The sequence below is a fragment of the Bos taurus genome, chromosome 19 (assembly GCF_002263795.3).
Source record: "Bos taurus isolate L1 Dominette 01449 registration number 42190680 breed Hereford chromosome 19, ARS-UCD2.0, whole genome shotgun sequence".
NCBI classification, from domain to species: Eukaryota; Metazoa; Chordata; class Mammalia; order Artiodactyla; family Bovidae; genus Bos; species Bos taurus.
The window spans coordinates 43,028,711-43,051,062 of NC_037346.1; the positions used below are offsets into that span (position 1 = coordinate 43,028,711).

Sequence of the window (22,352 nt, forward strand, 5' to 3'; positions counted from 1 at the left end):
GACCCCTCTAAGAGCACACCATCTCCTTTGGATTGAGAATTGCTGAATTGTGGTTTGTTGAACCCCTGTGCCAGATTGCTGCTGCTAAGTCGCTTCAGTCATGTCTGACTCTGTGTGACCCCAGAGATGACAGCCCACCAGGCTCCCCCATCCCTGGGATTCTCCAGGCAAGAACACTGGAGTGGATTGCCATTTCCTTCTCCAATGTATGAAAGTGAAAAGTGAAAGTGAGGTCGCTCAGTCGTGCCCAACTCTTAGTGACCCCATGGACTGCAGCCTACCAGGCTCCTCCGTCCATGGGATTTTCCAGGCAAGAGTACTGGAGTGGGGTGCCATTGCCTTCCCCATGTGCCAGATTATTCAAGTGCTATTTGGAAGAGGAGCACACTGGAGAACTGCTGTAGATGGGGACGGACACCAGCAATGAAGCCTTGAGCCACAGTGCCGCCATTCCTGGTTGCACGAGGGAGAGATCCCAAATGGTCGGGCAGGAAAGGGGTTTAGGTTCTGACTTGGCACCACTGTACTGCAGAAAAGGCATTTGGCCCTTTTAGCTGACATTTCACCTCTCATTGGGTACTTAACTGTGACCAGGTTTTACTGATGAAATAGGCTCTCTAGCTAAGCTGGTTCTAAGCTACTAAATGGACTAGGATTCAAATGGGCCTACTTACCAAGCCTCAAACTTGGCATACTTACATGAGGGGTAGAGAGATTGAGAAAGGGGCCCAAAATAGTGGGAAACCCTGGATTGGGTGAAAATAGAAGACATCCTGGAGTATTTAATTATACTTGCATTTGACTCATCCTCAACCTCAATCCAGTATTTAATTATACTTGCATCCTTAAGTGCTGGATGGCTCTATGAAATTCTCCAGGCAAGAATACAGGTGGGGACGCATTCCCTTCTCCAGGGGATCTTCCCAACCCAAGGATCAAACCCAAGTCTCCTGCATTGCAGGCAGATTCTTTACCATCTGAGCCACCAGGGAAGCCCTGGATGTCTCCAGTAAGTGTCAACAGCTTGCCTACTGAAGAGTCACAAATGGAACAAATATAAACCCTCTGTGGCAAAAATTCAAGTACTTGGATATTTGTATCACTTCTAGCAGTGGGAGTTTGGGCAAGTTTCTATATTGTGTCTACAAGTTTAGAATCTCATCTGTAAAATGGAAAAAATAAAACCAACTTTGAGAGGTTGTTTTGAAGGTTAATACATGAAAAGCAGAATTGGACATGTAACAGCACTCAAATGCTGGCTATTAACCACAGTTTGGCAAACTTGGGGCTTTTATCTATCATGGTTGCAATTAACATCTGCATGTTCTGGGTAACATTCTAAGCCATTAACAAAGCAGACAAAATTCTACGAATAGGCCTGTACTGGGATTGCTACGCTGGAAGGAATGGGCCAGCATTCAGTTTGTATTTGCTTGTAGGGTAACTTCCCCGAGGCCTCATAGCTGGGGGAAGTCGACTTTGAAGACCAGGAAGCCACCCGGGGTGGAATGTGGGAGGGGCAGGGACTTCGGCGAAAAGAAAGTGAAAGCAAACAGCCTGCATAAGGAAGAAGTGTCTTCCAGGCTCCGGTGGGTGAGACCAAAGCTCCTCAAAGTGCAAGCAAGATTTTAGTTCCTATGGACTCTGCTGATGTGTGCCCAGCTCTGAAGGTTCACCTCTTGCCAACCGGATCCCAGACTATGTCGGTGAGGAGGAGGGTCTTGGGGGTGGGAAGAATCAGAAGAGCGCCCCTTTTGGCCAGGAATCTACCGGTTTCTCAGAGTCTAGCAAGCAAGCCTCTTCCTGCCCAGTCTCTTAGACCTGCAGAAGGTCCAGGGAGAGACCGGCTGGGACATCTCTAGGGTGTAGGTTCTCTAACTGCCTCAGAGACAGTTCTAAAAACTGCACCACAGGAGATCATGAATTCCTTGTGTGGATGTGCATTTTTCGGGAGAAAGAATCCATCATTTTCATTATATACTCAAAAGGGTTATGTGACCCCTAAAAATTCAGGAATTGCTCACACCTTCATCTCCTGAGATCTTCCTTAACAAATTCCTCCCCTCCTTAACATTTCCATTTCAGCTTAACCTAGGACTCTCTTCAGGATGAGGGGAAGAAGTGTTCCTCCTCTGAGACCTACCCCCCACCCCACAACCCGTTTCTGCTCTGGTCTCCGCTTTCCCAACCCATGAATGCCCCTGCTCACGGTAGACTAAGCCCTCTGCTTAGTTTCAGCCTGTCCAACTTTGATCACCAGTGCCTGGCATGCAGTAGGCACTCAGTAAACACCTGTTGAATGAATGAATCTCATCTAAATTCTTCAGCCTTTCTCACCCTCATACTACCCCATCTGTTACACAGATCTCTTGCTTGGAAATGTTTCATCTGCCTCTCAAATGTAGGAAGAAAGACCACAGACTTTAGAGGCAGCCTGACTGGTTTCAGAGCCTGGTTCCTCCGATTGTGTGACCCTGGGCAAGTTACTAGCCTCTCTAATGCTTACAATCTAAGTCCTATTCCCTTATCTGTGTGGTGGGAATAACAGTAACACTTCCATAGAAGAATACCTATCTGCAAGAATTCAACTACATAATCCCTAAAATACACAGTGAACACTGAGCACTCTGCTTGGCATATACTAAGTGCTCAATACCTGCTCATTATTGTTAACATTACCAACCTTTTCAGAACCCTAGTTCCCCAGGACGATCTTGATTAACCCCCACCTCACTCCTACCACTCTGCTAAAACTGCTTTCTCTCTTTTAAAAATTATTTTATTTATTTTTGACTGTGCTGGGTCTTCGTTGTTCCAAGTAGACTCTCTCTAGTTGCAGTGAGTGGGGGGCTACTCTCTAGTAGCGGGATGCCGGCTTCTCATTGCAGTGGCTTCCCTGTTGCAGAACACCGGCTCTAGGTATATGGGCTCAGTAGTTGTGGCTTCTGGGCTCTAGAGCACAGGCCAAGTAGTTGTGGCTTAGTTGCTCCGAGGTATGTGGGATCTTTCCAGATCAAGGATCGAACCTGAGTCCCCTACATTGGCAAGTGGATTTTTTTTAATGTATTTATTTTTAATTGCAGTATAATTGCTTTACAATGTTGTATTGGTTTCTACCATATATCAATATGAATCAGCCGTAAGTATATGTATGTCCCCTTCCTCTTGAACTTCGCTCCCATCTGCCACACCATGCCACCCCTCTAGGTTGTCATAGAGCACGGGATTTGAGCTCCCCAAGTCATACAGCAAATTTCCCCTGGCTATCAAATTTTACATGTGATAATGTATATATTTCAATGCTACTCTGTCAATTCATCCCAGGCAGGCGAATTCTTAACTACTGGACCACCAAGGAAGTCCTAAAACTACTCTCTTAGAGGGACTTTCCTCTTAAACAGGAAATAAGGAAGGTAGTTTCAGGAAACTGTAATTTTGAAAAATCACCCTGAGAGCAGGAGGAAGCCACAGTGGTGCGAAGATGATGCACTTTGGCACAAATTGCAGTCAATTAGGGATCCTTTCTCAGATTCCAGTTAGAAGTGAGAGTTCAGATAAGTCAGACCACCACTGCTGCTTTGAACACCTCAGGAAGGGGGAATGGTTTCATCGGAACTGGAAAAAAAGAGCTTCAGTCAGTCAGTTCAGTCGCTCAGTTATATCCAACTCTTTTCGACCCCATGGACTTCAGCATGCCGGGCTTCCCTTTCCATCACCAACTCCTGGAGCTTGCTCAAACTCATGTCCATCGAGTCGATGATGCCATCCAACCATCTTATCCCTCTGTATAGTAAGAAGAGCTTACTAGGAGTCAAAGAAAATAATATGAAATCCAGGACTAGGGCGCCTTCTACTAAATGCAAAGTTCACTCAGATGAAAAGTCCAAGTATGGGTCTAAAGATAAAAGGGCCATCAAGGAGTCAAGCAAGAAGAATCATTTGTAGTTTAGTCGCTGAGCAGTGGCCGACTCTTTGAGACCTCATAGACCCTGGACCACAGCTCGCCAATCTTCTCTGTCCTTCACTATCTCCTGGAGTTCGCTGAAACTCATGTCTGTTGAGTCGGTGATGCCATCCAACCATCTCATCCTCTGTCACTCACTTCTCCTTCTGCCTTCAATCTTTCCCAGAATCAGGGTCTTTTCTGATGTGTCAGCTCTTCACATCAGGTGGCCAACTGGAGCTTCAGCTTTAGCATCAGTCCTTCCAGTGAATATTCAGGGTTGATTTCCTTTAGGATTCATTGGTTTGATCTCCTTGCTGTCCAAGGGACTCACAAGAGTCTTCTTCAACACCACAATTTAAAAGCCTCAATTCTTTGGTGCTCAGCTTTCTTTATGGTCCAACTCTCACATCTGTACATGACTACTGGAAAGACCATAGCTTTGACTAGATGGACCTTTGTTGGCAAAGTGATGTCCCTGCAGAGATAAAAGTCAAAAGAGGCACAGCACTTCCAGTGGTAGCAGTAGTTTCAGGTCTCGGTCCAGTTCTGCCTCCAGTCTGGGCTCCAGCACCAGCACAGTCTCCATCAGTGGCTCCAGCTCATCTTCAGCATCAAACGGCTCAGGAAGTTCCAGCATGTTCCCCAGCTCCAGCTCCAGCAGCTCCTCTGGCTCTCCAAGTCCTTCTTGGCACAGACATGACAACAGGTGGCGTTCACGCTCCAAATGTAAACCAGCTGAAAGAGATGGAAAGGAAAAGAACCCTTCCCCTAAACCCACCAAAGAACACATGGGGAGGCTCACCAGGAATGTGATCAAGGATCACATCATGAAGATATTCTCCACTTCTGGGAAAATTAAAATGATTGACATATGCCTGTAGAAAGCATCCACCCCCATCTGTTAAAAGGCTGTGCCTATGCATGAGTTTGAAAATCCACATGAGACTGAGAAGGTGCTGAAGCTCATGGACAGAGAATAAATCAATGACCAGAACATCACAGCTACTGCTTCTATGGCCCCTTGACCTTGGCCAACCCCCAGGAAATCCCCCTCCAACCCGCCCCCGAAGAATGCTGCTACTGCTTCCCACATGGCGCAGGTCCAGGGATGAGGAGAAAGTCATGTTCCCCTTGACAGGCGCAAGTCCCTGGCGCTCCCACGATCCCATTCTCCCGGGGCTGCCGCCACGACAGGAGACACTCTAGTTCCAACTCCTCCCGATAATCAGGGCCACTGAAGCTCTACCCCATCCAACTCACTTCTGTCACTTTTCTAGCCAAAGAAGGATTGGTAGGAAAGAAATCCCTCCTCAGGGGCAGACTTGGAAGGTGAAGGGAGCAGTTGAGATGTTCCCGGGGCAGCAGAGTTCCCGCTGCAGAGTGTTGTGGGTTTGGTTTGGTTAGCAACTTGCTTATAAAGATCCCCTCCTGTTTTCTAGCTAGAAAGCTTCCACATTTCTAGTTCCTGAGAGTCGGTTCGGTGGCAAAGCCAGCAGAGATGAACAGGGGGTTCCTAGTGATGGGTCAACGCCAGTGTGGGAGCACGTCTTCCCATTCGACAGATGACTTGGAGGCCTGTGGAGTCCCACAGGAAAGGACATGCTTTTACACAACGGCCATTCCTGTTAGCCTGGCCCTGCTCCCCTGCCTGAGTCCTCTTCTGACCTCTAGGCTAAGATATCTCCAGTTATCTACCCAAATGGTTCTTTTTAGACGTGTGCGTGCACACCACCCCCCACGTCTCCCTCTCTTTCTGAAACTGGTAAGTTGAGAGCCAGGTGTGCCAGGTCACCACAGAACCCCCACTGTGTTGGTATTCGTGGTGGTCCTGCAGGTTACCTTGGCAATGTGTGCATGGCTTTTCTGGCTTTTATTGTACAGTCAGTACTATAAATTTTCTGTTTTGAGTTTTGTAACTTTGTAGCATTTTAGATAATGTTGTGTTTGTTGAGTAGAGTAAAAGAATTGTGTTGAGTAAACCTAGAATTAGAGTTCAAAAAAAAAAAAAATCACCCTAAATTCGTTGCTGAGAGACAACCTCTATTAATGACACTGTGATGTCCATCTTCCAATAATTTTTTTGCATTTCTATACTTTAATAAATATCTTCATGAGTTAAAATGTTTAAAATCAACAGACTAGGAAGAATGCTCCTGCTGCTGCTAAGTCACTTCAGTCATGTCTGACTCTGTGTGACCCCAGAGATGACAGCCCACCAGGCTCCCCCATCCCTGGGATTCTCCAGGCAAGAATACTGGAGTGGGTTGCCATTTCCTTCTCCAATGCATGAAAGTGAAAAGTGAAAGTGAAGTTGCTCACTCGTGTCCGACTCTTTGCAACCCCATGGACTGCAGCCTACCAGGCTCCTCCGTCCGTGGGATTTTCCAGGAAGAGTACTGGAGTGGGGTGAATATTTATAGGCAATTTTATATTTTGCTTTTTTGGTTTATTGTGAGCATTTCATGTTAAATGTTCCTCATTACTATGTGTTTTAATCGCTATGTAATATATTATATGGGCTTTACCAGGTGGCTCAGTGGTAAAGAATCCACTTGCCAATGCAGAAGATGTAGGAGATGCCAGTTCAATCCCTGGGTCAGGAAGATCCCCTGGAGGAGGAAATGGCAACCCACTCCAGTGTTCTTGCCTGAAAAATCCCATGGACAGAGAAGCCTGGCGACCTACAGGCCATGGGGTCACAAACAGACAGACTAAACACATAGCACCTAATATTTTATACTGAATTGTTTCTCTCCTGCTGGCCATGTAGATTTCTTTTTTTGTTTTTCTGTTGTAAACAAGGCTACAATAATTATCCTTGTGTGTGTGCCGACCATTTCCTTACGATAAGCAGGACTGTTTTGGGGGTTTTTTTTTGCTCAATCTCAGAGGTCATTATCATGCCTCCTGGCAGAAGGCCTGTTACCAGCACTGTGCCCAGCCCAGGCTCTTCCTCCTTAAACGTGTTGTTCTTCATGCCTGCTCTCCCTCCAGTTTCACTAGCCTCTCTTCTGCATTCTCTTCAGCTGGTTCTACCTTGTTCCCCGATCTCTTAGTGTCGGATACCCCAGAAATCAGCACTTGAACCCTTTCTTATTGATCTCATTTAGTTTGTGACTTTAAATATCTCTGCATGGATAATTCTCACGTTTATACTCACGGCCTATATCAATGGTAAAGAATCTGCCTGCCAATGCAGGAAATGCAGGTTTGATCCCTGGGTTGGGAAGATCTCCTGGAGAAGGAAATGACTGGTGGGCCAGATGGTAAAGAATCTGTCTGCAATGCAGGAGACCTGGGTTGGGAAGATCCCCTAGAGAAGGAAATAGCAACCTACTCCGTATTCTTGCCTGGACAATCCCATGGACAGAAGAGCCTGGCAGGCTACAGTCCATAGGGTTGCAAGAGTCAGATACAACTGAGCAACTAACACTTTCACTTTCCAATATTCTTGCCTGGAAAATCCCATGGACAGAGGAGCCTGGAGGGCTTCAGTGCTTGGGGTCGCAAAGAGTCAGACAGGACTGAGCACAAATACACACACACACATATGGCTCATCCCCTAGAATGTAAAAGCTCCACAGTGAAGTTTTCTCTGTTTGGGTCACTACTGTATCCCCAGAGCCTAGAGTAGGGTCCAGCACAAAGAAGTGCCTCGTAGTTGATAGTTGTATGAGTGAATATGGAAGCATATGAGGGAGGGGACTTCCCTGTAGCCCTCTTTTTCTTTTGCTGTTCTATTTTTCTTCTTCCTTTGTGTCTCTGACACTACCTAATTCTGGCCCTGGCCTGTCCTGACCACGCCCTCTTCTTCCTCTCAGCATTCCTCTACGTGCGTGCATGCTAAGTTGCTTCATTTGTTTCGGACTCTTTGCAACCCTATGCAAAGAGTTTGCAACTGTAGCCTACCAAGATCCTCTCTCCATGGGATTCTCCAGGCAAGAATACTGGAGTGGGTTGCCATTTCCTCCTCCAGGGATCTTCCCAACCCAGGGATCAAACCTGCATCTCCTGCATTGGCAGGTGGTTTCTTTACCCCTAGGGCCACCTGAGAATCCTCTGCGTTCATTTATCTTTCCTGAAAACTGACTAGGTATCTTCGAAGATTTTTTTTTTCTGCTGTGCTGCACAGTATACAGAATCTTAGTTCCCTGACTGGGGATCGAACCCCTGCCCTCTCCAGTGGAAGTGTGGATTCTTAACCACTGGACTGCCGGGGATCCAAAGATCACTGTCCCAAAGATCACTCATTCTGTTTCTGGATGAGTTCTTCCATCTTCTTGGCTTCTATCATTATTCTATCTACATACTGTTCTAACCCAGAGTCCTATCCACCAAGTCCTGTTCCTGCCACCATGTGTCTTCAACAGCCTTGGGTTTGACTCACTTTTGCCCACTAAGGGTCTTTTTTGTTATTTTTGGTCCCACTGCATGACTTGCACTAGGACATAACCAGATGAAGGGGGAACATATTTTCCTTTTTTTTTTTTTTCATTGCTATGTCTCCAGAGTCTATAATATGGGACTGCATGGTGCAGAGCAGAAAATCTATATCAGGGGTCCTCAACCTCCAGGATCTAATGCTTGATGATATGAGGTGGAGCTGATGTAATAATAATAGAAATAGTGTTAGTCACTCAGTCATGTCTGACTCTTTTCAACCACATGGACTGTAGCCAGTCAGGCTCCTCTGACCATGGGATTCTCCAGGCAAGAATACTGGAGTGGGTTGTCATGCCCACCTTCAGGAGGATCTTCCCAACCCAGGGATCAAATCTGGGTCTCCTGCATTGCAGGCAGATTCTTTACTGTCTGAGCCACCAGGGAAGCCCCAATAGAAATAAAGTGCATAATAAATGTAATGCACTTGAATTGTCCCCAAACCATCCCCCTCCCCAGTCCACGGAAAAATTGTCTTCCGTGAAACTGGTTCCTGGTGCCAAAAAGGTTGGGGACCACTGGCTTAGAGGATCTCAGTCCCCTGACCAGGGATTGAACCCAGGCCATGGCAGTGAAAGCCCAGAATCTTAACCACTAGACCACCAGGAAACTCCCCTTATTATTTAACCTTAACGGATCTCAGGTTCTTCAACTATCAAATGGGGATTATTAAATACAAAACATTTAACATAGCACTCATCAGATGCCAGAAACTACTTTTACAAATAAAATTATACATAGGTAGAAATTGGTATTCCCATTTTATAGATGAAACCAAGGCACAGAGAGTTAAACAACTTGCCCATTGTCTTGCAGTAGTAAGAACAGCTGGATGTAAGTCCTGGAGATTTGGCTCCAGAATTTATGTTCTTAACTGTCACGTTACACTGCCTGCCACTACTGCTATGATGAACACAGACAGCATGAGATTTTATCGTAGGGGTGGTCAGGTTCTAAACTTCACAAATAAGGAGGAGAATGCATTTGTTGCTGTTATTGTTCAGTACCTAAGTCATGTCTGATTCTGCGACCCTATGGACTGCATCAAGCCAGGCCTCCAGGTCCACCACCGTCTCCCGGTTTTGCTCAAGTTTATGTCCACTGAATCAGTGATACTATCCAACCATCTCATCCTCTGCCTCCCTCTTCTCCTTTTCTCCTTCAATCCTTCGCAGCATCAGGGTCTTTTCCAATGAGTTGGCTGTTCACATCAGGGAGCCAAAATATTGGAGCTTCAGCTTCAGCATTCTGAAGAATGTTTGCATGTAGTCAAATGAACCTCAAATCATTAACTCACTCCTAAGTATCCAGAATTTACAGTCTCAATAAGCTCAATGTAAAATGGACAGCAATTTTTTTTTTCAGTTGAGCACCTGACGGATGTTGGCTTCCACTTAGGGACCAAGTTATAATGTTAAAGAAATAAATAGCATGTATAGCTGAATTCAAGTGCAAGTTGCTCAGTTGTGTCCAACTCTTTGCGACCCCATGGACTATACAGTCCATGGAATTCTCCAGGCCAGAATACTGGAGTGGGTAGCCTTTCCCTTCTCCAGGACATCTTCCCAACCCAGGAATTGAACCGGGGTCTCCAGCATTGCAGGTGGATTCTTTACCAAGTGAGCTATCAGGGCAGTCCTGAATTCAAGTAAATCACTATAATCAGCCTTTGTTGTCCTTGAAAAGTCTGAAGTTTCCACTGGGAATTGGAGATAGGAAGCAGTTTTATGATACTTAAATGGGATGGATTCCAACTGTGCCTGGCATTTAGCAGGTCCCCAATAACTACTGGCTCTCTTCCCTTGCCTGTTGGGTCAATGAAATTATACCAAACCCTTGAACACCCAGGTGCAACCTCAGCACTGTCTCTCCAGTCTGTCCCCTCTGTCTCCTTAATACAACATCCAGAGTCTGGGGGCTTTTCCTCAAGGGACATACTCACACACACGTGTTCCTTGTACCCACTGCCAGAGGCTCAGGTCAGCTCCTGTCACATCTGTAAGAATTAGAGCTGCAGAATCTGGGTTTGTTTCCTCATTCCACAGTTCCTGCTGCTCCAGTTCATCCTGCCATCACTGTCAGATAGAAATCTTTTTTTTTTTTCCGTATAGTTGATTTACAATGTTATATTAGCTTCAGGTATATAACAAAGTAATTCACTTATACATATATACATATTCTTTTTCAGAGTCTTCTCTATTACAGGTTATTATAAGATATTGAATAGAGTTCCCTGTGTGATATAAGAGGTCCTTGTTGTTTATCTGTTTTCTTCATAGTAATGTGCATCTGCTAATCCCAAGCTCCTAATTTATCTCTCCCTCACCCCTTTCCTCCTTTGGTAACTGTAAGTTTGTTCTCTATGTCTGTCTTCACTTTGTCAAAAATTCATTTGTATCTTTTTTTTCAGATTCCACATATAAGTGATATTATATGATATTTGTCTTTCTCGTCTGATTTATGTCATTTAGTGTGATAATCTCTAGGTCCATCCATCTTGCTGCAAAATGGCGTTACTTCATTCTTTTTATGACTAATACTCCATTGCATGTATAAAACATCTTTATCCGAATTCATCTATTGGTGGACACTTAACTTGCTTCCAGGTCGTGGTTATTATAAATAGTGCTCCAATGAACGTTAGGCTGCATGTGTCAGTGAAAACTCTACAAATTAGAGTTTTCATCTTTTCCCGATGTATGTCCAGAAACAACATTGCTTGATGATATGGGTAATTCTGTTTTTAGTTGTTTATTTCTTGGCAGCATCAGGGTCAGTTCTTAGTTGCAGTATATGGGGTCTTCCTTGCATCATGAGGATCATTCACTGAGGCACACGGACTCCAGTTGTGGCGAAAGGGCTCAGTAATCGCGGCACATGGGCTTAGTTCCTCAACCAGGGATCACCCCACATCCCTTGCCACTGGACCACCAGGGAGGCCCCTATTTCTAGTTTTTCAAAGAACCTCCATACTGTTTTCCATATTGGTTGCACCAATTTAAGTTCCCTGCAACAGTGCAGGAGGGTTCTCTTTTCTCCATACCCTCTCCAGCATTTATTATTCATAGACTTTTTCATTATGGCCATTCCGACCTGATCTGAGGTCATTGTAATTATGATTTGCATTTTTCTAATAATTAGTGATGCTGAGCATTTTTTTCATGTGCCTCCTGGCCATTTGTATGTCTTCTTCAGAGAAATGTCTATATAGGTCTTCTGCCCATTTTTTGAGCTCTTTTAAACACTGTATCCATCACCTCACTCCCCCTTTCAGAAATCTTCACTAGTTCTCCATTTCTCTGTTGATAAACTCTCCTTTTTGAATATTTTTTTAAATTGTATTTATGAAGCTTTTAAAAATAAATAAATTTACTTATTTAAAGCTACGTATTGAATAGCCTTGCCAATTATTAGGTTTTCAAACAATATGTATAATTAGATCAAGATTTAAAGCAGAAGTACAAAGAGGATAGGTTAAGGACTGAATTCAATTGAAAAACGCATTTTATTTGTCATATTTTTTTTTTAAGTCAAGCCATCTTTTTCAAATAAAAAAAATCCAGGTTTCTGATTTCCCTTAGAAATGGGAAGATATAGGATACTGAAACCACATTCCATGTGAAGAAAACTTGGCTAGAGCCAAGATGGGGTTGCCACTCTAGTGGGGACATGCTGTCTGCAGATGTCAGAGTTCCCACCTCTCCACATGACACTACATGGGCTCCCCTGACTCATGGATGTCATCTTGCTGCCTCTGAGAATCACTGATTATTTCTCACTACTCATTACCCAGCATTATTTGATCAAACCCTAGGTTTTGTCTGCTTAAAACAGAGTGAACTCACCCTGAATGATTCAGCACCCTCTGTAATATGCTTCTGTTATGTCGTTCTTTCACTTCATTCATTCACTCAACACACAATTTACTGAATGCCTGTTTTGTGCTGGGGACACAGAGATGGCCAGGACAGAGTCCCGTCCTTCCTAGTGAGATCACACTTCCCTGAGCTGACCTTATTTATCAGGCTTCCAACTGCAGGGTGAGCGATCCACAAACAAAGGTGCATTTATTCCCATCCCTGGTGTCATTCCCCTAGCCATTTGTCAGCTCTTGCTCTCTCTCTGGACCTGCCCCAAATCACGCCCAGTCTGAAAGGCTGCTTGGCACAGTGGAAAGGGTGGCAGTCATGGGACAGGCTGGGAGATCTTGGGTAAATTACTCCCCTATTCTAACTTTGATTTCTTCACTGTAAAGCACAGATTAAGAGTCTGGAGTCAGACTGCCTAGGGCCAGATGACTGTGGGCAAGTCATTTGATCTCTCTGAACTACAGTTTCCTCCTCTGCAAAATAAGGGCAAGAGTGTATTTATTTAATAAGGTGTTGCAAGATGTGAGTGATATAATTCATATAAAGGGCTTAGCACAGTGCCTGATATACAGTAAGTGCTTAATAAATGTTAGCTGATAGTCTTATCTTAAAACTCTAAGCCCTTATTCCTCTTCTAGGTCTCCCTAGCTGTGTTAACCCCTATAGGACTGTCCCTCCTCCAAATTCCTGCTGTCCTCCACCATCAGTTGTGTGATTGTGATCTGTCTTGAGTACCATTTTATACAGGCCTGAGGGCTGGACCTTTGTCTTCCATTGCCCTGTGTCATGCCCAGTCCCTCATAGCAGGAGCTCAATCGATGTTTTCTGTTTTGTTTTGGACTGTGCTGGGTCTTTGCTTGTGGTGCATGCAAGCTGAATAGTTGTGGCGCGTGGGCTTAGTTTCCTGGCTGCATGTGGATCTCAGTTCCCAGACCAGGGGTCAAGCCCACGTCCCCTGCATTGGAAAGTGGATTCTCAACCACCGGACTCACCAGGGAAGTCCCTTGATCAGCATTTGTTAAACTCTAGGGCTCCAGGAATGACCCAGCCATGGCTGCTGCAAAGTCTCCTGCCCTTGAGAGCGGCAGATGAGGGCATTCAAGCTGGGCCAGGACAAGCCCAGGCCAGGGTAAATGGGTTGGGTTGTTCTCAGGCTGAGCATCAGCCCTGCTCTTGGAGAGTCCTGAAGAGCAGGGCACCCTTCCCCTGGCTCATTCATTCTCTGGTTGTTCCCTTCTGCTCCAGCAGGCTCTCCAGGCCCTTCAGGAGGAACAGGCCAGACTAAAGATGAGGCTGCAGGAGCTGCAGAGGAATCTCAGGGACTGCCCCCAAGACAAGGTAAGCTTCGAGGGGCTGTGGCCTTGTAGAGAAAGTTGCTGCTGCTGCTGCTGCTAAGTCACTTCAGTCGTGTCTGACTCTGTATTTTCACTCCTGCTCTGCCATTTCCTTTCTGTGTATCCTTATCCACTTATTTACTTACTCCACTTCTTCACCCAGCTCTCGTTTCAGGATGAATCCCTGGCACTCAGCATCAGTCACATATAATCGGGGGTGCTTCCCTCCTGGGAGGGAGTTGGGGACTCTCCCCAACACTGAAGTCTGCATCACCCTCTTTTCCCCTACCCGCAGGTCCCATTCCCTGTGCCCGAGTCCCCCCTGGTGTTCCGAGGACACTTTGAGGAGGGCAAGGCAATGGCCAAGTCTGTGGTTTCCCATGTGCGGATTTGTTACCCTCTGCCTGGAGGCTCTGCTCTGGTGACCTTTGATGACCCCAATGGTGAGCTCCAGGAAACCCGGGGAGAGAGGCTGGGAGGCTTCCTAGGACCAATTCTGCTCCCCTTCCCCAGTGGCCAAGCAGGTGCTGCAGCAAAAGGAGCATCAGATCAATGTGGAAGGGTTCCGGCTGAGGGTTCAAGTCCAGCCCCTGGAGCTACCCATGCTGACTACCATCCAGGTGACAGAGTGGCAGGGCCTTAGGACCTGCGGGGGGCCCCAGGCACTGGACACAAGGGTGTTGGGCTGTGCCTGGGACCACTTCCTCCTGTCTTTCCCCAGGTGTCCAGCCAGATGAATGACCAGAGAGTGCTGGTCAGTGGGTTTCCTGCTGGGCTCAAGTTAAGTGAGGAAGAGCTGCTGGACAAGCTGGAGATCTTCTTTGGCAAGACCAAGAATGGAGGTGGTGACGTGGAGATGAGGGAACTGTTGCAAGGGGGTGTCATGCTGGGCTTTACTGAGGACAGAGGTAAGGGCTTTGCTGGTGAGATGAGAGCCGGGGCATCAGGCCATGGGAAGGGAGAGCCCTGGATGCTGAAGGTCTCCCGCTCCCTGTCCCTGCAGTGGCCCAGCACCTGTGCCAGATGGGCCAGTTCATGGTGCCACTGGGTAAACAGCAGTCCTGTCTGAGAGTCTCTCCCTATATGAGCGGGAAAATCCAGAAGGCCGAGGTAAGTGGGAAGATGAAGATGGGGACTGGGCCAGGCCACCTGTCTGCATGCCAGAAACTTGCCCAAGGAGGGAATCACAGCCCCAAAACCCCACTGACCCATTCGCTTCCCACCTCTCCAGGCCTCCTGCCCCCTCCCATACTCCCAGGGTCACCACCTGCCCCGACCTCTGCCCCTCCCCAAGCCCAGCCCACATGAGCCTTTACCCATCTCCTGGCTCCATTTCCAGGTCAGGCCCCAGCCTGTGCCCCAGTCAGTGCTGGTGCTCAACATTCCTGATGTCCTGGATGGCCCGGAGCTACAAGACGTCCTGGAGATCCACTTCCAGAAACCCACCCGTGGAGGTGGGGAGGTGGAAGCTGTGACAGTCGTGCCCCCGGGACAGCGGGGCCTGGCAGTCTTCACTTCAAAGTCAGGCTAGGAGCCTGCCCTACTCATTAAGCCCACCCCTCTGCCAAGACTCTTAAACCAGGTTGGGGCTGGAGGCACGTACAGGAGAAAGTGATGACGCTGGTCAACGGAGGGAGGGATTAGGAGTGGTGAAATGCTGCCCCAGAACAGTAAAAGTGCCCGCATGGCATGATCCTCTTCCTCATTTCACTTCATGAAAGGAAACTTGATCGGGGCATGGAAGGAGGCTGGGGGAGGGGGAAACCTCAGCCTTCCGCTAGCTGTGCTGGCCTTCCACAAGCTCACCTTCCCCTTCACTATCAGAGGCAGGATCCAGGACGCAGGGTTTGGTGTTTTATTGACACAAACACAAAGGCAGCTTCGGTAATGGGGTGGGTACACAAAAGCGAAAACAATCACACTTCACGTTATTCTGCCTCATTCAGACGATGAAGAGGCTGAGCCCCTCCCCCTCACCTCCCATTGGCAATGGCTCGGGCAATAACCCTCCCTCATCCCAGATCCCAGGGCAGAGGGAGCTACTGTACCCCTGCCCCAGGAAGTCCCCACTTTGGTTCCAGTGGCCCAGGTCCTAAACCACCCCACTTTGAACCCCTATTCTATCTCCTTACCTACGTAAACAAAGTCTGGGGCTGACTGAAAAGCTGCCTCCCTTGACGACAGGGAGAATGTGCTTTGATTTTTACGTTGGTCCCAGAACAAGACACAGATGGCATCGTCTCTCAGAGCTCTGGCTGGTAAATGCCACACTTAGCTGCAAGGTTGGGAAAGCTCTCCTGCCTCTTTCTCCTCCACCACCACAGAGAAATGACGGCCCCAGAGACAGGACATGGCCCAGGCCCCAGGAGGCTAAGGGCTGACCCCCCACCCACTGGCACACATACAGATTTTTGGCAGTGTTGTGGGACTGGGGAGCAGCGAAACCCCAGCTCCAGCAGGACAAGGAAGGCACTGGGGAGGACAAGGCGGGGAGGAGGTGTGAGGCAGGGACCTCCACATACACAAGCAAGGTTTCCTTTGCTAAGGCACTGAGAGCAAATCCAGAGAACTCAGTGAAGGGCTGAGGGGGCTCCACGTCCCTCCCACAGAGGGGGCAGGTCTGACTCCCGCCCCAGTTGGAAGAGGCACCTCTGGTTGAGAGCGGCAGAACACCTGGAGATGGGAGAAGCCCGATTGTGCTCGAGAAGTTGGCGACAGGACGAGGCCTTGCGACAAGGGGGGCTCTGGCTGGCCCGGGTTGAAGGGACACTAGGGCGACACAGGGACATGCTGGATTCACATAAATTGGCCCCATATCCTGAGCTGACATTTCAATTCTTTGGGGAGGTGTGGGGCAGGGGCATGGCGGTGATGAGGGGTAGGCGGAAGCACACAGAACAAGACGGGAAGGGACTGGCTAACCTTAATCTTGGCACAAAAGCAGCACAGTGGGCCTGGGGAAAGGGTGGGGGCAGGAAGCAGCTGGCCTCCCTCTGACCCTCCCTGTCCCCTTGGCAGGGCCCAGACATCCAAGTGGTCACTTCCCAACCTCTTCAGAGGGCAGGAAGGCGGGAGGGGGAAGCCCTGACTAAAGAGAAAGAACAGGGCACGGGAGAGGCCATCGCCACAGGGGCCTTGCGGGGAGAGAGGGCAACGTGCGGCGACGGAGGATGGACCGAACAGTGAGGGTCTGGTGGCCAACAGCATATGGCTTCCTAACTTCTCTCTTTCCCGGGCCCCGAGGGTTGCCTAGCCCCCGGCCTAGTTCTCCTTCTCCGGCCCAGGCACCAGGAGGACTTTGCCCACGTTTTTCTTCTCCTGCATCTGCCTCATGGCATCCGCCACCTGGAGAGGAAAACAAGACTCTGCTTTCAGCACCATCCGGCTCTTCTGGGAGCCGGCCTAAAGGGGTCAGCCCTCCTCCTCCTCCCTGGACTCCTCCTCTGGCAACCCCCAAGCCTTCCTGGGTGTCCTACCCAGGCCCTCCCTGCAGAGCCACCACACTCACCTTCTCAAAGGGCCACACGGAGTCAATACGGGGCTTGATGTGGCCCTGGTTGTATAGAGCAAGGAGGCGGGTCACCACACCGCTGACCAGCTCCACCTCGCCCTCCAGGTAGCCCAGGTGGAAGCCACACACGGCTCGGTTGGCCGGCAGCAGCTGCAGAGCAGTCACGCTGAACTGATTCCACCATGTGCGAGCCAGGGCCATCAGGTTCCGCTTGGGGCCCGTCAGCAAGTTGGCCATTCCTGAGGCATAAAGAGACACAGCTGTGAACCCAGGGGCCAGGCACATCCCTGCGTGTCTGGATTCATGCTCATCTGCCGCTGCAGGCCCCTTACAATTATCTATGCCGGCACCAGGAGTGACAGAAGAACCTTCTACCACCTGCTGGCTACCTGGCCCAACTGACTCAAAGACTGCTCTGAGCTTTACTTATTTATTTTGGGTGTGAAGTAGTTTTTTAAATGAAAATGCAGCTGGCCCAAGAAGCCTGGGAAGTAGGACAGAGGAAAGCAGACAGGTTGATATTGTATCAGGAATAATCCCCAAATGAGAACACAGAACACCGAATTTGCTATGACTCATGAAAGAGGACAGTAGGTACACCGAGGAGGCAGCAACCTGAATGCAGTAACCAGGACCATCCTAACAGCGATGCTTTCTCAGAGCACTGGAGTCTCCACACCCTCTGCCTTCAAAAGCCCCGGGCCCCTAATATCCCACCCCTCAGACCCACAATGCTTCCCCAAACTCCCCCTTCATCTCTGGCCCACTCACTCACCATAAGTGACTACTTTGCCCATGGGTTTGAGGAGGTTGTAGCCCTTGGCAGTATCTGACCCACCCAGAGGGTCCATGACAATGTCCACACCTGTCACAGAGTAAGGGGCCAAGAACAACATTAGGAGCCACAGATCCGGAGACTCGCCCCCTCCCCAGTCCCATGCCACCCAAGCCCTTCCCATTCCCTCAGACCTTTGGGGGAGATCTTCTTGATCTCATCCACGTAGTCAGTCGTGTGGTAATCGATGGGGTGTGTGACTCCGTTCTCCTTCAGCACCTCATGCTTGCTGGCTGAGGCTGTTCCGAACACGGTCACATTCTCCACTGTTCGGCACAGCTGCAAGGCAGCCATACCCACACCCCCTAAAGCAAGACACTTTCGTAAGGAGGGGATATGGGTTGCCTAGCCACCACTCCCCACTCCTACCCCTCAAGGATCCAGCCCATCATTTTGCCTAGGTTCATCCTGAGGCTTTCTTCCATCACCCCATGTCTAATTTCCAAGACTGACAACTGGGGGGAGGGTGACTGGCAAGGAGGGGCTGCTGGGCTGGGGCACGTTGCTATGGATAGCACACCAGGTTGGACCTGGTGCCTGAATGTTACCATGGCAACAACACTGCAGAGGCCTCTGGGCACCATAGGCCAAGGCAGCCAGTGTTGCCATGACAACAGTCCAGACATGCAGCAGGGAAGGGGCCTGGAAGGAAATCTGGGTGGGATAAGGGAAGTGGATAAATGGAGGGTGCCTGTCACCTGCAGCCATGTGTACCAAGACGCTGTGGCCAGGCCGTAGGTTGCCAAAGTCGAAGAGGACCATGTAGGCTGTGATATAATTGACCAGCAAGGCAGCAGCTTCTTCAAAAGTCATGGCCTCAGGCATCAGGAATGTCTGGGCCGAAGGCACAGTCACCTCCTCCTGCCACATGCCTGACCGGATCAACACCATCACTCGGTCCCCTATCTTGAAGAATGGAAAAAGAGACTGAATCACTTTGCTGTATACCAGAAACTAACACAACATTGTACATCAACTATGAAAAAAAAAAAGAGCATCATTCATTCATTCATTCATTCATTCACCTGCTAGTAATTTACGACATTCCACAGTGCACAAGGCCGTCTTCCTGGCAATGAAGTAATAGTACAAGCAGCAGCAGGGCTCAGAGTAATGGTTATAATAATAATAGTAGTAATATCATCAAAAACAATAACCATGTATCTTTATTGACTGCTTACCAAGGGTCAGGGCCTATTGTAATCATTGTATATATTACCAAGGGTCAGGGCCTATTGTAATCACTGTATATAAACATTCAAAACTCATGTCAGCTCCCTGAGGAAGATACTGGCCTTATCTCCACTTACAAATCTTACACTTTACTATTGTGTAAGAAGCATATAGTTGGGGCAGCATGAAATACTGGTGAAGATATCAAACTGCTCTGGCAATAAAAAAAAAAAAAGGCTCCATTGTTTGCTGACAGTATGATCTTGGACAAATAAACAGTCTAACCTTTTTGAGCCCCAGGTCTCCTATCTGTAAAACAGGGCAGTTAATGAGGATTAAGTGGCAAAAAAAATATCATTCAGTGATTTTTTAGCCTAATATCTGGCACACAGTAAGAACTTCGTAGTGTTAGCTAATAATCATGACAATGATGACAATACCAGAAGCAAGGAGGGGCAGTCACCAATCTTAAAGCTGAAGGAATAGGGCAGTATGTGCTAAGGGCCATACGGAAATGCAAGTAAAGGTCTCTGAGTAGCACCCAGGGCTCAGAAAGAACCTTCACCCAGTGACTGGGGAAAGGGGCAGTGGACAAGGAAAGCCACCCACACCATCCCACCTATCAGGAAAAGACATCGCTCTTCTCCTTCCCCAGGCCCTCAGCCAACGGCACAAGAGCCTCCTAGCAGAAGGGAAAGGGAGCAAAGAAAACAGGAGCTTTCCCTCTAGTTTAACAACCAGGGTCAAGGGGAGGACAGGGGAAAGGGGGCAGTCTGTGGAGGAAAGCCTCTCATGGTTCTCTGAAGAGCGTAAAGAGGGAGGTGTGGGATCTGTTCCAGGACAATCTGAGTCTGTCTTGGATCCTGCCAGGAATGATGGGAATTCGGCATAGTAACCAGACTTGAGATCCATGGGGTAGGGGGATGGGACACCCACACATACCCTTTTTTCATGCCCTCAAGCCCCCACACTCCACTGAGGAGGAGTACTGAGGGGAGACTAGCATCTTTCTTCACAAGCACTGGCCTGAGGAGGTCTGGGGAATGGCCTCCCCAGGACTCAGGACTATCGGACTCAGAAATAACCATCGAGAGCTGGGAAAAGTGTACTGGTCAGTCTAGGTGGTGGCCAGTCCCAGATTTGGTCCAGAACAAGATCTACTCACCAAGGCTAATGCTCCTCCCTCAGCCCAGGACCCCTCCCCAGCTCAGATATCAGAAGCGAGAAAGGGCTCTCCCCTCAGAATTCAGCCTCTTACATCAGATTCTTACCCTGGACAGGACATCCTGTATTTTCAAAGCGGAAAGTGTGGAGAGAAGGGGTTAGGTAGTTGGCCTTGAGCAGTAACATGAACTAAAACTCCCCCCATCAAAAAAAAAAAAAAAAAATTCCTCTTAGCACCTTCCTAGAGTAGGATTAGTTAGAAGTCAGGGGAAAGGGTGGGGTGGAAGCTGAATCCAGGGAGAAGCCCTTTAAGGAGGAAAGCAATGTATGCTTGTACAATAAATCCAAAATTTTCAGCTTTGGGATCTGGGGCCCGTAGGTCTGGCATGATGAAGCCTGCCTTTGGTGAGTCTCTCCAGAAAGAGGCCTGATTTGAAAAGAAAACCCCTCAACAAACGATGTGCAAAGGCCTTATTACCCCAGGTCTCTCAAACAGTTGATCATTTGGATCTATTCGGTGTCTGGGGTTTTGGCCAAGATTAATGATAAATAAAAAGGAGACACAGACCGGCAGAGCTGGGCCAACCTGCTCACGGTGCCACACCCCCACCCCCTTCCCCGGTCCAAATGGGCACCAGCTCGGTTCCTGAGGCGAAGGTCCCCTCCGAGGAAGGCAGAGGTGGGTTCTGCCCCAAGTTCCCAAGGGCGGCGCCCCTGGGATCGTGGTCCGCTTGGCTGAGTCACGGGCGGAGGAGATATTGCAGTCACGGGAGACAGAGAGCCCAAGACAAAGATCCAGACACCCAATCTCGTCTCCTGCCCCACCAAAGCAGTCCCACTCCTACCCCTACCCCCACGATCAGCGGAAGGCCGGTGTGCGGGGAAGCGGGTGGTGGACTCCCTCTCCTTCATGATGGGCGTGCCTGTCTCCCTGGCCGGGCTCTGGGAGGGGCCGCCTCACACCCCCACAGACCACGGGGCAGCATGTGACTAGCGCTCTGGCACGGCCCCGAGCCCCCGCCCAACTCCGACTACAGAGCTCTTCAAGCTTCCTCGGCAGGGGTGAGGGGAAAGGCTCCCACCGTCACTCAGAGTCACAGACGACAATTACCCGCGGAGAGTTCAGGGGGCAGGGGTACCGAATAGGTTTCATGGGTGGTGGGAGTTGGGGGCGGGGGGGGGGGGGGGCGGCCGGGAAGCTCACTGAGCGCATGCGCATAGGCTCCTTATTGTTTTCCCACCCACCCAGCACCACTGCCGCTTTTGGGCGGCGGCCACGATTAAAACGTTTGGGGAGCGGGCAAGGGTTCCATTTCAACCCCCACTCCCCAATATAAGTCCAATTCTCCAGGAGCCTCAGAGCACAGTCTCCTGTCCCGTGCTCTTCGGAGCCCGTCTACCCGGGTTCGTGCCAGTTTTCCCCAGCTCTGCCACACCCCCGGCGCCCGCCCACTCGTGCCCCACTGCCCGGTAGCCTGCTCAGCCTCTCCCCGCCCTGCCCCGCACTGGCCCGCTCACCTTGCGGTCGTTTACGCCCTCGCCCACAGCTATCACCACGCCCGCGCCCTCCATGCCGGGAGTGACGGGCAGCTGCGGGAGCCGATCGTACAGCCCCTGCCGGGCCATAAGGTCAGCGAAGTTGAGCCCGCAGGCCTTGACGCGCAGCGTCAGCTGGCCGGTCCCCGGGGCTGAGGGCGCGGCCGGCCGGGTCTGTAGCTTCACCTTGTCGTAGCCGCCGAAGCCCGTGAGCACCAAACAGCGCAGCAGCGGCGGCGGCGGCGAAGGGGCGGCGGGCCCCTCGGAGGCCGCAGACGGCTGAGCGTCGCTGGCTGCCTCCGCCTTCGGGGGCTGCGAAGAGGCATCTTCTCCAGCCCCTGCCTCGGCCGCCGCCACCACGGTGGCCGCCTCGGCTACCTCTCTCTCGGCGGACATGGCTGAGACTCGCGACGTGGGCGCACAGCTGGACTGAGAGTGCACCGCTGGGGAAGGCGGGGCGCGTCAGGACTAGCGCAGGCTGCGGACTCTGAGCGGGAGGGGCGGGGCGCCGAGGCGGGGGCGGGGCCTCGTGCGCCGACTTAAA

The 22,352-nt window shown here is 49.6% G+C and overlaps 2 protein-coding genes and 1 pseudogene across 3 annotated transcripts; 2 read left to right on the forward strand and 1 right to left on the reverse strand.

The window, feature by feature from the left end:
• The first annotated feature begins 1,521 nt into the window (after positions 1 to 1,521).
• IFI35 (interferon induced protein 35) lies at positions 1,522 to 15,282 on the forward strand. Of its 2 annotated transcripts, none has more exons than NM_001075462.2 (7): positions 1,522 to 1,706; positions 13,504 to 13,593; positions 13,885 to 14,032; positions 14,103 to 14,209; positions 14,311 to 14,497; positions 14,593 to 14,699; positions 14,929 to 15,279. In NM_001075462.2, the coding sequence occupies exons 2-7, from the start codon at positions 13,543 to 13,545 to the stop codon at positions 15,118 to 15,120; spliced, it is 792 nt and encodes a 263-aa protein (NP_001068930.1). In that variant the 5' UTR covers positions 1,522 to 1,706; positions 13,504 to 13,542; the 3' UTR covers positions 15,121 to 15,279. The 2 variants fall into 2 exon arrangements, with proteins under 2 accessions (NP_001068930.1, XP_005220767.1); XM_005220710.5 differs by having other exon boundaries at positions 1,560 to 1,706; positions 13,501 to 13,593; positions 14,929 to 15,282.
• LOC132343142 (RNA-binding protein with serine-rich domain 1-like) lies at positions 3,601 to 13,492 on the forward strand (annotated as a pseudogene).
• Positions 15,283 to 15,421: 139 nt separating the features above from the next.
• Positions 15,422 to 22,291, reverse strand: VAT1 (vesicle amine transport 1). The gene is made up of 6 exons (NM_001192265.2): positions 21,791 to 22,291; positions 18,634 to 18,841; positions 18,070 to 18,240; positions 17,876 to 17,965; positions 17,098 to 17,339; positions 15,422 to 16,934 (listed from the first exon to the last, which is right to left on the reverse strand). Exons 1-6 carry the CDS (start codon positions 22,202 to 22,204, stop codon positions 16,851 to 16,853), a joined length of 1,209 nt encoding a protein of 402 aa, NP_001179194.2. The 5' UTR covers positions 22,205 to 22,291; the 3' UTR covers positions 15,422 to 16,850.
• Between the last annotated feature and the right edge of the window lie 61 nt (positions 22,292 to 22,352).

What these genes read in the sequence shown, in the direction of transcription:
- IFI35 (XM_005220710.5), top strand. Translation starts at nt 1,638, where the DNA reads ATGGACTCTGCTGATGTGTGCCCAGCTCTGAAGGTTCACCTCTTGCCA. An exon ending in GACCTTTGATGACCCCAATG is followed by an intron (nt 14,033 to 14,102) that starts GTGAGCTCCAGG and finishes CCCCTTCCCCAG; the next exon opens with TGGCCAAGCAGGTGCTGCAG. An exon ending in CCATGCTGACTACCATCCAG is followed by an intron (nt 14,210 to 14,310) that starts GTGACAGAGTGG and finishes GTCTTTCCCCAG; the next exon opens with GTGTCCAGCCAGATGAATGA.
- VAT1 (NM_001192265.2), bottom strand. Translation starts at nt 22,204, where the DNA reads ATGTCCGCCGAGAGAGAGGTAGCCGAGGCGGCCACCGTGGTGGCGGCG. An exon ending in AGGGCGTAAACGACCGCAAG is followed by an intron (nt 18,842 to 21,790) that starts GTGAGCGGGCCA and finishes CCATTCTTCAAG; the next exon opens with ATAGGGGACCGAGTGATGGT. An exon ending in CTTGGTACACATGGCTGCAG is followed by an intron (nt 18,241 to 18,633) that starts GTGACAGGCACC and finishes GTCTTGCTTTAG; the next exon opens with GGGGTGTGGGTATGGCTGCC.